At 38.7% G+C, this 14,442-nt stretch overlaps 1 protein-coding gene across 1 annotated transcript in view; it reads left to right on the top strand.

Moving 5' to 3' along the window:
- Window positions 1–14,442, top strand: part of LOC136002276 (vitellogenin-1-like) — a 42,013-nt gene that overhangs the window by 8,253 nt on the left and 19,318 nt on the right. The window contains exons 7-19 of the mRNA XM_065657179.1: window positions 1,231–1,381; window positions 1,481–1,638; window positions 1,752–1,917; window positions 2,981–3,103; window positions 4,769–4,987; window positions 7,105–7,322; window positions 7,409–7,506; window positions 10,506–10,630; window positions 10,717–10,818; window positions 10,904–11,023; window positions 11,263–11,452; window positions 11,541–11,634; window positions 11,747–11,932. Coding sequence (XP_065513251.1) covers window positions 1,231–1,381; window positions 1,481–1,638; window positions 1,752–1,917; window positions 2,981–3,103; window positions 4,769–4,987; window positions 7,105–7,322; window positions 7,409–7,506; window positions 10,506–10,630; window positions 10,717–10,818; window positions 10,904–11,023; window positions 11,263–11,452; window positions 11,541–11,634; window positions 11,747–11,932 — 1,950 coding nt within the window. The remainder of the gene's footprint in view (window positions 1–1,230; window positions 1,382–1,480; window positions 1,639–1,751; window positions 1,918–2,980; window positions 3,104–4,768; window positions 4,988–7,104; window positions 7,323–7,408; window positions 7,507–10,505; window positions 10,631–10,716; window positions 10,819–10,903; window positions 11,024–11,262; window positions 11,453–11,540; window positions 11,635–11,746; window positions 11,933–14,442) is intronic.

The raw sequence follows: 14,442 nt of genomic DNA on the forward strand, positions 1-14,442 counted from the left end.
ATATATCTCTTCCCAGAATGATGGAGATGAAGACATAATAGATACATCATGTTCTGGAAGGGGGAGTTAAATCCATCCACGTGTACCTGATGTTACACTTTCCGACCCAAATGCCCTTTCAATAATATTGTATAAAATTTCAAGAGATAAAAAAAATCTCTGCCGATTCTGTAGCGATTTCTATTCAGCTTCCAGTGACTTGTCTGAAAAGCAGTTACATGCTATTTTCCACAGCAGTTCTCTGCAATCCACATGGAAGGAGTGGATAGAAATGATACAGAAGATCATCATAGAGATTCCAAAATAAACACATCAGTTTTCTACAGAGATTTTGAGACACTGTGCAGTGCAACAATATTGCTTTTGTAATGTTTTTAGTTGTTCAGTACAAATGCCTAGCTTTATTATGGTGTCCTAAATGGACCTGTTGTAAACATAATTGATGGAACAGGATGCATCTCTATAGCTGAAAATGTAGCAAAGATAGAAAATATTTACAAAGAGAGTGTCTCTTTGGAATTATTCTTAATAACAAGGATGAAGGTTTGTTACTCCTTGAAAAGTTTCGAAAAACTTGAGTACTTTTCCAAAGACTAATCCTGAATTTATCTGGCCCTTTTTGTTTGGGAAATACAATTTGAAACTTCATGAGAATCTTTTATCTCTGCACTACCCAGGACATTCATCTTGCCAGGCAAAATGGGGAGAGAATTGTAATAGTGCAAGTAAAAAGATTGTAGCATTTCCTATTGTATCTAACAACTTTCAATTCCTTTTGAAGCTTCCAGGAGGCATAGACACATAAGAGCTTTAATGAACTTCTTAAAAATTTTAAATTAAGTGATAAATTCTAAAAAAAGTTTCCCATTAGTTATTTTTCTCTAATCCTTAAATTACTCCTTAAGACACAACACACAATTCCTGTGATCTTCGGGCCACAGCCTCTCACCTCCCACTTCTTCCCTCAATTCTCAAGCCATGCTATTCCCAAAGGGAGGCAAAGGCTGGCTCTGATCTGAGCCTTGCTGTGTAAGCACACATCTTCTCAGAGTACAGTTCTGAGCATCATGTCCAAATGTATCTGTTCGTAAATACCTTTGCCCCTCAATAACAAAACCCTTTGGAAACAATTGTAGTCACGTTGTGATGAAGAGAGGCAGAAACACGGTTCTTTGTTCAGTTTGTACCCTGCATCTTGTGATGTTATCTTCCTGGGTTCCTCCATTCCAGGCAGAAACTTGCTTTGACTGATGTGCAAAAGGACATGGCAGAGGTCCCACCAAAAAAATTCCAGAATCGTGGGTCACTTCAGTACCAGTTTGGCAGTGAATTGCTTCAGCTTCCTGTCCACTTATTCAGAATAAAAAATGTGGAAAGCCAGGTAAACTTCAGCCACTGGACAGACTCTTTGTTGGAGGCTGGAATTCATGCATGTGGAAAACAATGTGTGTGAGCTTTGTGCATTTTAATCTTCCTGTAGATAGAGGAAAGCCTGCAAGACCTAGTAGAGACCACAACTGAACAGCTTCCCAGTGATGCACCAGCAAAAGTCCTCAAGCTTATGCACCTCTTCCGTGCAGCAAATGAGGAGAATTATGAGTCAGTGTGGAAGCAGTTCTCCAGTCGGCCAGTGTACAGGTACAAGCAATACAAGTGGTGATTCTTCTGCTGATAAACTCTGTTGGAGACCATCTGGAATGACTATGTTCAAATGCATATTTGGAAAATGGTCCTTGCCTTTCCCATTACAGGCGCTACATTTTGGATATAATTCCTGCAGTTGCCAGTCACCGTGCACTCAGGTTCTTGAGGCATAAAATGGAAAGACAAGAAATCACCAACTGGGAAGCGGCTCAGACGATGCTGGTGGCTCTGCACTCAAGCACACCAACTCAGGACGTGATGGAGGAAGCAACGGTAGGATTCCGTAAACACTCTTGAATTGCTCTTTACTAATTTTAACATCTGTCATATTTATTCCTTTGACAAGATTGCAAAGGCTTTGAAAATGTAAAGGTTTTCTATCCCCTAGTGAGCTTGAAAAAGAGTTTATTTCCTGAGTGTCTTAAGGAAAGGAGAATGCAAATCAAAAGGGCAAAAATGAATCCAGAAAGAAACAGGAAAGAAAGACTAAACTACCTCTCAGTGACAGAGGTTATTGCTGCAAACAGTGGTTTCTAGTCTACCTTTGTCTAAATGTACTTTATGGTTACATCAGATTAGATCTCTGAGTGTCTGCAAAGACTAGGGAGTAAGAAATACATATTTGTTATATCCTGTATTTGTGACCTAGCAGGATGGATATAAATCAGAGCAAATCTATCAAAATCAAGGGAATTATGTCGATGCGGAGCCCGCATAGGAGAAGATCTACTGATTTTCACAGTTTTTTCCTCTTCTGCAGGATCTAATTCAAGCCTCAGATGCAGGAACTGCCTACCCTAGGTTGAGACCGCAGATGTCAGACTAGAGTTTTGCCCTTTCTAAGAGCCATGACAGCACAGCTGTTACTGTTCAGCAATGCTCTGCTTCCCACTCAAGGAAACAGTGGGCTGGTGCCTCCTCTCAGCTCCTACATTTATACGAAATATTCCTCTCTGCCCAAAGTACTACGGTCCTTTCACAATGTATCCCAAGTTTTTTGAACCTATAGGTGAGGCAATTATAAAACAATGATGAATGTTTCTTGAATAAAGTGTGTTTTTCCATTCCATAACTGGGTGATTTCCTCCCTTCGGATTATAGACGATGCCAAATTTAAATCTGAAACACTATAAAAGCAACAGATCTGCCTTCCAGATGTTACTTGGAATTACTTTAAGGTTGCATTGTCAAATACAGTAATATCCACTGATTAACTATAAATCCATCGATACAAAAACATCAAAAGCCTGGTTTTGCCTTGCATTTGGCAGAAACACATTTTTTAATATTGTTGCTCTTCATTAATGGTGGTAACGAATAACTGCTTTCTTCCCAGCTCATCGTGAAAAAACATTGCCCACGTTCAAGTACTGTACTTGGGAAGGTTTGCCATCTCAGCTACGCGTCACTGTGCCACAAACAGTGCTCTTCATCAGACTCCTGCTCTGAATGTCTCCAGGTAACCACATTGTTATTTATTGTTTAAAAGAAAAATTAAGCCTTGAGTTCTTTCTTCATTATTCAGAAACGTGTATTTCACTTCACTACAGTGTTTCCTTTGGGGAAAGGAACCCCAGTTGGTTAAATACAGCATTTTTCTCTTTAGATTAATGCACAAAAGAGAATGAGAGGAAGAAGAATATAATTCATAGCACTTTCTATCTGAGTATCTCTGAGTGTTTTATTGCCAATTATTAATGAAGCTGCATGGCACTGCTCTGAAACACTTCAAATATAGATACTTATACACAGTTATAAATAAACTAAGCAACACAAAAGCCCAGGTTTTTGCCCAAAGTCATGTAGTCCAGCCATTTCTCAGCTAGAAGCAGAGCCCAGTCATCCACATATACTATTAGCTTTTAATAATGGTAATATCCTCCCTGTTTTGCACTGCTTTTAATCAGCAGGCATGAAAACTAAATAGGCGGTAAATAACATTTCCCCATTCTACAGGTGCATGTCATGATTTACAGAGGTTGGCCACTCAGCCAGTAATAGAGAGGGAAAGAGCAATAGATGTTTTCGGTCTTTGACACTGCTCAGTCCACCATCCCCAGTAAAAGCAGGATGTTCCCAATACATTGTGTACCTGTTTTAGTTGTTTTCCTGTAGTACATGGGCATGGCCAACATTCCTACATTGTGTCTCCTGTATTACAATCACCACCAATGCGCTTAAGCTAATTAAATCTGAGAAGCCCAGTGCCAGGGAATGGGAATTCTTTCCCAAAGCAAAGGATTGTATTGGCTTATTCAATACAGTTCAAATATCCATTCATTCAATTAGTAATATCAAATGGACTGTTTCTACATCATCAATGGATCTCAAATGTGATATTTTAAAGCATTGGAACTGTATTGAAATTATGCTATAACATCTCAGGGTTTCTTTTTCAGAGCCATTTTTTAGCATTGAAAACATTTTTCTGTCAGGATTTAGTTCTTTTCTCATAGTCAGCCTTCAGACCACTATTTCTAATCTTGCTACGTAAATGTAAGTGTGATCCAGTTGATTACGATGAAGGCTGTAAAATGACCTGATGATTGCATTGCCAGCTGTTAATCCACACTAAAAGGAGGCTGACACAGCTGAAGTTAAGGGCACCAGCACTAGTCATAGAATTGTAGAATCATAGAATAGTTTGGGTTGGAAGGGACCTTCAAAGGTCATCTAGTCCAATCCCCCTGCACTGCGCAGGAACATTACAGTCATATCTTAAGGAATCTCATTTAAGGGTCTGAAGAATTTAGCAGTATCTGCATTTTCACGCCTGTCTTCAAATATTAGACAGAGATAGTCAAATAGCATTATTGCAGGGTTCCCAACTCACCCTGAAAGGCAATGGAAACTAGCTCCTAGTCATTACTTTTTCCTTTAAAAATCTTACTTGATAACTTTAAGGCATAGCGCTGAAGAAGCTGTTCATTGCAGCTTTCTTGTCTGTGCTTGTTCTATGAATAAAATGTCCTATTCATGAGGTCAAAAATAATTTGAAAATATTTAAAATAAGTGATTTGAACAAACTGAAATTACCAAAGTCAAACCTCAGAATAGGCTGGGGGATGGCATAGAGATAAGAGCTGGAATTGAACTCAACAGAAGATTTGTTTTCTATTTTCAGCTACTTCATGGCTTTGCAGGAGAGGCATTGAGCAAGTCTAACACAGAAGAAATTTGCCTGGCTTTGAAAGCCCTTGGGAATGTAGGACATCCAGCCAGCATCAAGCACATCAAGAAATGTTTGCCAGGATATGCAGCCAGTGCCTCAGATCTGCCACTCAATGTCCATGCGACTGCTGTGATGGCCCTGAAAAACATTGGCATGAAAGACCCCAAAATGGTAAGGAAACAAAGCTGCCTCCTTTGCACTTATGATAACCCAACCCAAGGCTGCTAATCGATGATGCGTGATGAGGGGGAAGCATACCTCTTTTTTTCAAATATAGCTGTAATATGCTTTGGTTTGGTTTGGTTTTAAAACACTTAACCATTCCTTAGTTGGTATGTCTTATTCCTTTTGACATTAACCTCTAGTATTTCCAGCTGCAACAAAAATCCCATTAAAAGGATGCATTCATCACCCTTTTGTTGAAGACAAATCAGTATTTCCTTTGCAAACATTTATTTTCCAAGGGCATTAGACAGAAAGCTAAATTATTGACCAAAATGTGTTTAGTCCTACTTCAGGTTTGGTATGTGAGAGAACCAGAAAACAAGGTTTTCAGAGAATTGACATTTAATACTGAGTGTCGTATCTAATCGTAATTCAGGACCAGATCTTATTGTAAAAAGATACTAGAGGTTTGCATCCTAATTACAAATTCACAGACATTGTGTGAGTTTAAGTCATAAACAGAACATTTACTAAATGTGACTTTTGTCCCTGAACAAGATAATTATTAAATATCACGCACATTGGTTACACAGGCATATTCTCATCCACCACAGATATCACTTTACAATCATTTTCACCTTAAAGCAATCTGCTCTAAAAGGAAACCTTGCATTTGCAAGATTTTTTTCCTGATGTATTTTTGTTTGTTTGTTTTATATAAGACTTAATATAAAAAGTAAAATAAAAGCTTTCATTAACTGTTTTCCTACTAATCTGTATCAGTTTTTCCATTACACTCATTTTTTGCATGAGTCCCAGTTAGAGTGCACGTATTCATCCACAGACAACAGTGTGCCAGGGTAGGCTTTTAAGCAAAAGAATAAAGAAACAATTTACTAGAGTGCAGGAGCTAGATGGGGAAAAGCAGAGTGGGAGGAGAGAATGGCAAGGAGTTAGGGTATTTTCTGCGGAAGAAAAAAGCCAATTTGGTATTTGACAACAATGCTGTGTCTCTGCTTGCCCTTTGGCCTGGCTTTCCATATGGGAACCAAGACCACCCATTTTGTATGCATTTCTTTTGGAGAAAATCTGGACCAAGTTAATTATTTTGGCCATATTTTTCATTGTTCAAAAACCAGTTTCATGCCTGGTTTGCAGCTAGCTACACACCCATATTTGTATTAAACAGACTTAATACATGGTCTGTCTTTTTTATTGTTTAGTTTGAAAAGGTAGTTACATTTACAAAGTGGCTACTGCATCCTTGTCACCACTTTTACCTTGGTATTTGATAACCAAGATATGCAAAACCAATATACAAAAAACATATAAACATATAAAACCAATCAGCATGCTTCCAAAGTTCATTGAAGTTTTCTGGATGAGACTTTTACTTAGCAAGTGAGAACACGTGCTGTACCAGGCAGGACAGGGCTGCGCAGCGGGGGCTGCCAGAACAGTGTTCCACCATCCATTTCCATTTTTAAGTTCGAGACAAAGGCTTCAGTGCAGCTCATGGAAACTGGGAAGGTTCCAGTATAAAATTAGTCTGGATACTGAATATTGCTGGGGTCAAACACATTGGTCACAAGTAGTAACATGGAAATTACACTTGTTGCATAAACTTTCAGTTTTAAACTGCCTACATGACACAGAGATTTCTGGTAGAAAACTAGTTTTTATTCTAACAGAAAGAGCTCCAGGAGATCAAGCGATTAGAAATAAGGCATGCCTTTATGGGTAGGGATGAGTGATCACTGGAACCACTTCTCAGGTATGTGATGGATCCATGAGATCTCTTTTACCTAGAGTGGTTATGCTACAGATATATTTTTGCTATAGCTCAAAAAGAGATAATATATTTGATGTAGAAGTTATCCAACAAAGTTCCTTGACTTTGACTGTGTGGGAAGCCAGACTACATTGTTGCCATAATAATTACAGAATCACAGAATGTTAGGGATTGGAAGGGACCTCAAAAGATCATCTAGTCCAACCCCCCTGCCATTAGATAATACCATTTTTTACTGCACTAGTGGTGAAGAGATCATTCACCAGTGATGAATGGTTATTACCAAAACGTTCAAACATACTATAAATTTGAATGTATCAATTATTTGCAGGTCCAGGCTATCACCCTTGAGATTTTCTTGAATCACAAAATTCATCCTCGGGTCCGAATGTTAGCTGCCATGGTTTTGCTTGAAACCAAGCCAGGTCTTCCAATACTTATGACATTAGTTGATGCTGTGCTGAAGGAACCTAGCATGCAAGTGGCAAGTTTCATCTACTCTCACCTGAGGGCCCTGGGTAGGAGTATGGCTCCGGATCTTCAAGTGATGTAAGGAAAATCCAGATCCCTTCCTTAGATTAAAAACTTGTTGCAAACTAATTGAGGTGTTAATGTGCCCACTGAATTTTTTTCAGGGCTTCTGCCTGCAGAATGGCTGTCAGAGCATTAAGTCCCAAGTTTGACAGATCTGGATATCAGTTCAGCAAGGTTTTCCGCTTCAGTATGTTTAAAGGTAAGATTCAGAAGACTTTGTAAAGAAATATATACAGGTCGATGTCTGAAAAAAATGGTGCGGTATAAGAACCCAATTCTCCTAGCCAGCTGGTTAGCTGCATGTTGTTCCTCCATATTCTCGTATGTTCAGTGAAAAAAAAAAAATCTCAGTCTCACCATTTGGAGAGTGTGTAGGTCCCTGTGTGTTTTGCATTGTACATTGCCAGCATGAAATTACCAGAGGGCTTGTGGGGCTCTAACCCTCCATTTTCATTATCCGGTGAGGCACATGCTCCTGTATCAAATGCTGTAGTCTCAGTGGTGCTTAACAATTTCATACCATTGTTCAACACCAAACAAACAGAAGGGACCTAAATTACTGCTGAAGTGGATTAATTTCTGCTGGTGCTGAACACCTGCAACTCTTTCTGAATTCCAATGTGATGTTAAATACTCTTCACCCCAACAGTAGTGCCCAGTGAGACAGTAAACCCTGAAAACATTTGAACGTGACAATTCTTTGCACCCATGAACAGCTACCTCAGGCTTAAGGTCTAAAGATTTTTCTTGCACCTTCCTATCAGGATTCTTTACTGCTGGAGGCTGACCAGTTACTTCAGTGGTTGTTGCACATGAAAATGTAGTCAGAGTGGGGAGGACCAGATTAGAAGACAGCTCTTGCTGGACCAAATTCTAGCTATTTCCATTTTCCATGTATGTATTTTTCTCAGTAGAGACTTTTTTAAGCAACTCCCCTATGTAAATAACCATGACAGCCTCAGCGATTTGGCATATGTAGCTGGCAGACTATGAGATTATATCCACAAACACAGTCTCCTCACACATGTTGTTTATCTAGGAGGACTTGGATGTTCTTAGCACTTCTATTATTCACTGGTACATGCAACAATTATTTTCAAAGTAATCAATAGAAAAAGAGACTCTGAAACATCTGAAATCCACAGTGCTAAGTGTACTATACTTTTGCCTTGTTTTTGGAGGGAGGGAGTGATTTGAAAGACCTTATTGTTGCCCTGCCCATTCCATGATTTTTACATGACTATTTAATCTGTTCTATAATAAAAGTAAATATAATACATACCACAACAACCACAGCAATATATGATACACATGCTTGCTGCCTTAGAGAGGGAGAGTGCCCAAAGAAATACAGTCGCTCATATGCACTGTGTGAACTTTTGTACCATTCAAAATGCATTCAAGGAGAGAGACATTTTCCAGTAATACGCAGATTTGTGTTTTGAGTTTTAGGTACTCATTTTCTCTTCTTATTTTTGGTTTCAAAATGAAGCTATCTGAATTTTTGCACAGTGAGAACACAGGGTTCAGTATGTATGAGGGCAGCTGACAGAGAGTTACGTGAAATGGATTACTTTGTTCTGGCTGTAGCCTGGAGATGCAGCACATCAGTGAGTTGCTGTTACTTCTTGGTGAAGACCAGTGTCAGAAATTTAGTTACCGTGCATATGTAATATTTAAACTTCTCATCCTGAAAAATAAGGAACAAGATCCTTTCTCACACATGCTAATCTTAGACTTGAATAACTTGGCTAGTTAAATGAAGTCAATCCCCTATTACACTGGTGTGGGAGAAGGTTCCATCTCCCAGCTTTCTGAGCTGATTTGTCACCACTAGCCACAGGTGAAATGTGTTTCAGCGAGCCCATTCGGTAAGAGTTACCATAGTGACGGCTGTAATGCAGTACCTATTTCCTTCCTAAAAACAAAAATGTGCCCTCAGCATTACAGATCCTTGTGGTGCTAGATGCTGAATTTTTAATGACAGGCAATAATGTCAGCTGAATCTATCTCTAATCTGGAATCTGTCACACATGGCCACCACACATAGTGCTTCATGCTCTACACACTGCTACTGAAATCAGAAGGACAACCTCAGTTCTGCTCAATGTGAAGACTGAGAGAATCTGACTTTCAATATGCACAGATTCGTATAATTATTTGTACTAATGTTCATAAGTACCGAAGATTACTTTCTTTGACCACTGATTTTTCTTTCCCTCTTCCTTGGGGCAAGACATTTAGATACATGCAGGAGCCCTCACACTCTCACAATGAAGTGGCTGCTATGCCTCATCTGACTGTCAGTAGGATTTTTCATTGGTAAATATTTTTGTAGAGCATTAGCACTATGTAATGCCTGAGGTATGGAAAATATCTCTGCTCTCTTCAAGTCAGTGAATTCTATATAATGATTTAATCATTTATGAGCAACATTTCTTATTAAGTATCAGTAAGTACCATGATGTCTACATATCATGTCAGCCTTGTTCCTCTTGAAACCTGAGGAAACTTAAAAAAGCTGTGGGATTACTTTAACTCAGAAAACAGGACTGTATAGACCTGCGCCAAGATCGGGAGGAATACATAACTGTGCTCTGCACTGATTATCTGTATCTAAGAACATTATAGATGATATATCTAAAGTAGAGAAAATAAATAGACACAAATTCTGCTTGCTTAAAGTTCACTCAGTAGTTAACAAGTACTTAACGATCAGTGCATTTCATGTTAGGAGTTAGAGCATTTGGAACCAAATGTACTAAATTGCATCTGAGTCATTTGAGACAAATCTACACCTCACCATCTGTCCTTATAGGACATCTATATAACTTCCCCTAAACAATTAGTAAAGAATGGCAGATCTGTTTTCAAGTTGCCCTCAATGATGTCTCATAAAAGCATTTGAGAAGCTGATGTTGCAGCATGTGACTAGATGTAAATGATACAGCATAAGCAATTGGAAAAATTGCATAACCACCATGCAATGAGCGGGAGCTTGTAATTTTGCCCATTAATAGTTCAAAAATGCAGAATATTCTTTTTATCACTGCTTTATAACATCAGTTTTATAGCTGGATTTTCTGGCCTTTCTCATATCATGCTTTATCAGTTGAATTATGCAATTAGTAAATTGATACAATCTGCACACTGTGGCTTTAAAAAACTACCTGTGTTTTACTGCCTGTTTCTCTTCAGAGTTCCTTATGAGCGGACTGGCAGCTAAATATTTGGTATTGAATAATGCAGGCAGCTTAATTCCAGCAATGGCAATGTCCCAGCTGCGGACACATTTCCTCGGAAGAGTGGCTGATCCCTTGGAGGTAATTGGGTCTACCTGCAGTTTGCCCTCTCGTCCCTTCTTACAACCATCATCCAACTGGCATTTACAGTTCGCTGCTTCCCATAGGTGGGAATAACAGTTGAAGGACTGCAGGAGATGTTTGCTAAAGGTTACTCTCCTGACAAAGACTGGGAGGCTGGCTACAACTTCAAGGGAGTCCTGAAAATGGTAAATTCTTGGGGAAGGAAAATCTCTAAGGTACTTCTTCCCCAAATGTTACGAAGAATCAGGCTTTCTTCATCTTCTCATGCAGCTCTCTGACTGGAAGGCATTCTCCAGTGACAAACCTTTTGCATCAGCTTACTTGAAGATGTTTGGCCAAGAGTTGTTCTTTGGTGGACTGGACAAAAATGCCATCCAAAATACATTGCAGGTATCATTTCAAAACACAACCACCCAAGCTTCAAAAGCTTTATAGTACTGGTTTTTTCGCACATTCTCTCCCCTTTTTTAACTCATTAATTCAAGAGAGTTTTTGTCTTTAGTATTAACCAAGGCAAATAAGGTCAAGCTTTGATCAGCTGTAATAATTGCTGGCAAACTTTCCCCTGAGGCACAGATCATGATATTCAAGTTCTGCTTATTTAGACAAGTTGAACTCTGTAATTGCAGGCATGGTACGGACCTGATGAAAAAATCCCTTCGATAAGGAGAATAATCAGTAACCTTCAGAGTGGTGTAGGGAGGCAATGGACCAAGGCTTTACTATCCTCTGAGATCCGTCATATCGTGCCCACCTGCACTGGGTTCCCAACAGAGACCAGCTTCTATTATTCTTCTGTCACAAAAGTGGCAGGAAACGGTAACGTATTTCAAGACTTGAGCAACATAAACATGCTTGTCAGGATTGGGAGGGATTTTTAACTCTTTTTTTGCTTTCTTTGTAATAGTTCAAGCACAGATTACACCTTCTCCAAAGTCTGATTTCAGATTGACTGAGTTGCTAAATGCCAACATTAGGTTGCGATCCAAAATGAGTCTAAGGTAAATATTTAGTATCAAATAAAAAAATTATATTTCCAAGTGATAGAGGCCATCAAAATTGACCAGCTCTTTGCTGTCTGAACGTATTTTTACCCTCTTTCTATGTTTTCAGCATGGCTAAGGAGATGACCTTTGTAATGGGGATCAACACACAGATGGTCCAGGCAGGACTGGAAGCACACACCAAAATGAATGCTCATGTACCTGTGAATGTTGTTGCCACTGTCCATATGAAGGAAAAAAATATCAAAATTGAAATTCCACCATGTAAAGATGAGATTAACATATTTAGTGTAAGGTAAGACATAGCACTTACCATCTTCCTATGTAGCAATGCAGAGTCTTCCCACATAAAACAGAGTGTTTGCTTAGGGATCTTGTCTTTCACTGACAGCCTGGGTAACTGGCAATGATTGGTGCAGTTTATTTATTTTAAATTAAGTGACATGTACCAAAGCTTTGCTTGAAAATATGTGTTACTTTCTGTGGCCTTCACCTGAAAATCCTCTTTAGGACCACTTCTCACTTGTTGAGACCCGTAAGCTATCTGAAACACAAATGGCATAAAATTTCAATCTCAATACATACATTTTGACTGGAGACACTAGCTAAGGTATAAGCCCCTGAATCCTATCAGTTATAACAGATAACTCACATATATTTGCATTTGATGCCTTGAAGCATAGAGGATTTGGTGTTTCTTGTATTTTTACCTTGTTTCCCTGTGGCTGCCATTTGGTTTTCTTGCCTCTTAGATCTACTTGATTTATTATCAATGCATGCAATTACAATACACTATGGAAAACTGTTGTCGCCAGATGCCAAACAAAAGAAAACAGATGGAAATACAAGTACAAAAAGATGGAAGAAATAGAAAGAGTATGTCCAAGGAATCAAAGCAGTAGACCAAAGCTTAGAAAACATTCATACACACACATGAAAAAATACTGAGAAAGACAAGCTGAAAATTCGTCACAAAGGAAAAAGCATCACTGACAACAGAAATCAGCTATTATACAATGCACGGAAATGTTAACAAGTTTCTGGTCTAGGAATACAGCCATAACAAAAGAGCTTAGTTGCTTGATCCGGTTGCAATTAGCATTCATGGCTGCTGGCCCAGAGAAGCACTGCAGGTCTCCTCAGTTTAGCCACCAGTTAGGCTAATCATTATTCTACCTTGCCCTTCAGTGGTCACAGACCATCCTAGTAGGCATTTGACATCACACCCTCCTCCCTAAGACAATTCCTCCACTCCATCAAAAGTGACTGTAACCAGGTTCTCCATGCAGAAGGAAGGTTTTGGCAGTTCACAGAGCATCGGTGAGCTGTATGTGAGTTGCTGGGGCACCACAGCCCAAAGGTTTTATTCAGTTTCTTGTGAAGAGCAGGGCAATCTGCTCCCAAGGTCATCAAGGTCAGTAGGCACAAGCTCTCACAGTTGAAGAGGGTGAGGCAGATGTTAATGAATACAATAAGGATGATGAACTGAAATGAGAGTATGGGACACAGATACGGAGTTCAGAGTCTCAGGCAGAGCTGGAAATGTTAGCAGAAGGGTCCTCCCTGCAAAGCAAAATAAAAAATATTTTCCTCCTTTGACTTAGAGGGAAATAAAACCAAACACGAAAAGGGTTAAATGCATTGCCAGAAAGCATAAAGCAAGTCGGTATCAGAGGCAGGGGATTATAGCAGAGGAGTCCATGAGTTCCAGTCCAAGCCCTGCTCTAGACCCTGCAGCATTATCATTTATAAAATGAAGTAGTCAGTCGGAAATAGCTCTATAATGCCAAGTGTATGAGAAAGCTAATACTCACTAGCTAACTTTTAGCACCATCAATTTTTCTCCAAAAAGCATTCCCATTCACTGTTACAAAACAAATGGTTAGTGGAAACCACAAAGAGCAATGAAAAAGCAATGAGTACAAGTGAAGGCAAAGCAATAACTAGAGAATGTGACATTGAACCATATCACTGAGGAGGTCAAAGACCAAGCAAAGTAAAATCTTAAAGGTACAAAGAGAAACAAGCAGGCACGATAGAGAAAGAATACATATATTCTATATAGAATGAGTCAAAAATTTTAGTTTAAAATAGATTATCCCTTACTTTTGCATAGATCCACCAAAGAATAAAGAACCAATTGAATTCAATATTTTAGAGAAATTCTGACACCTTCCCTTGTTAGCTTTAAATTGCCCATTTAAAGAAATGGTTCTAGAAAGCTTTGCTCTTTCACTTGTTTGTGAGCTCTGTTCAAAACATTTTAGTATTAGGCACTTTGTTGTGATGGTCAGTGGGTTACTTTCTATAGTACCTGTCATTAAAGCTAGTCAGGATGTGATATTATTTTCCCCTTCATCTTTCACACCCAGACTCAGGAAGCAAACAGTCTTCAATAGCATTAAGTTCAGTTATATCCTACACACTATACAGGTTATAACCTGTCACAGCTGTGGGATTTATATAAATTTTCAGGAGCCAAAAAGAAACTCAGGTGAGCAATTACAGACTCTAAAGAAAAAAATAATGAAAACTTTCTGGATAGAAAGAATGCATTCCCAAGACAAATCAGTACAGTACAGACTTGACTTTCTTTATAGCAAAAATCAGAGCAAAATAATTAACCACACCACAGAGAGAATATATAGCATGTGTCTCAATTCAGTCCAATCAAAGTTAAATTTAATTAAAAATAATAGTTATTTTTAAAGCTCTTTTAACATAATTATTTGCTATACTACAGATGGCTACTTAAACATACTTTTAAACCAAATGTAAAGGAAGGAGTAAAAGTCAAATAAATTT

The sequence above is a fragment of the Caloenas nicobarica genome, chromosome Z (genome assembly GCF_036013445.1).
Source record: "Caloenas nicobarica isolate bCalNic1 chromosome Z, bCalNic1.hap1, whole genome shotgun sequence".
Taxonomy (NCBI): domain Eukaryota; kingdom Metazoa; phylum Chordata; class Aves; order Columbiformes; family Columbidae; genus Caloenas; species Caloenas nicobarica.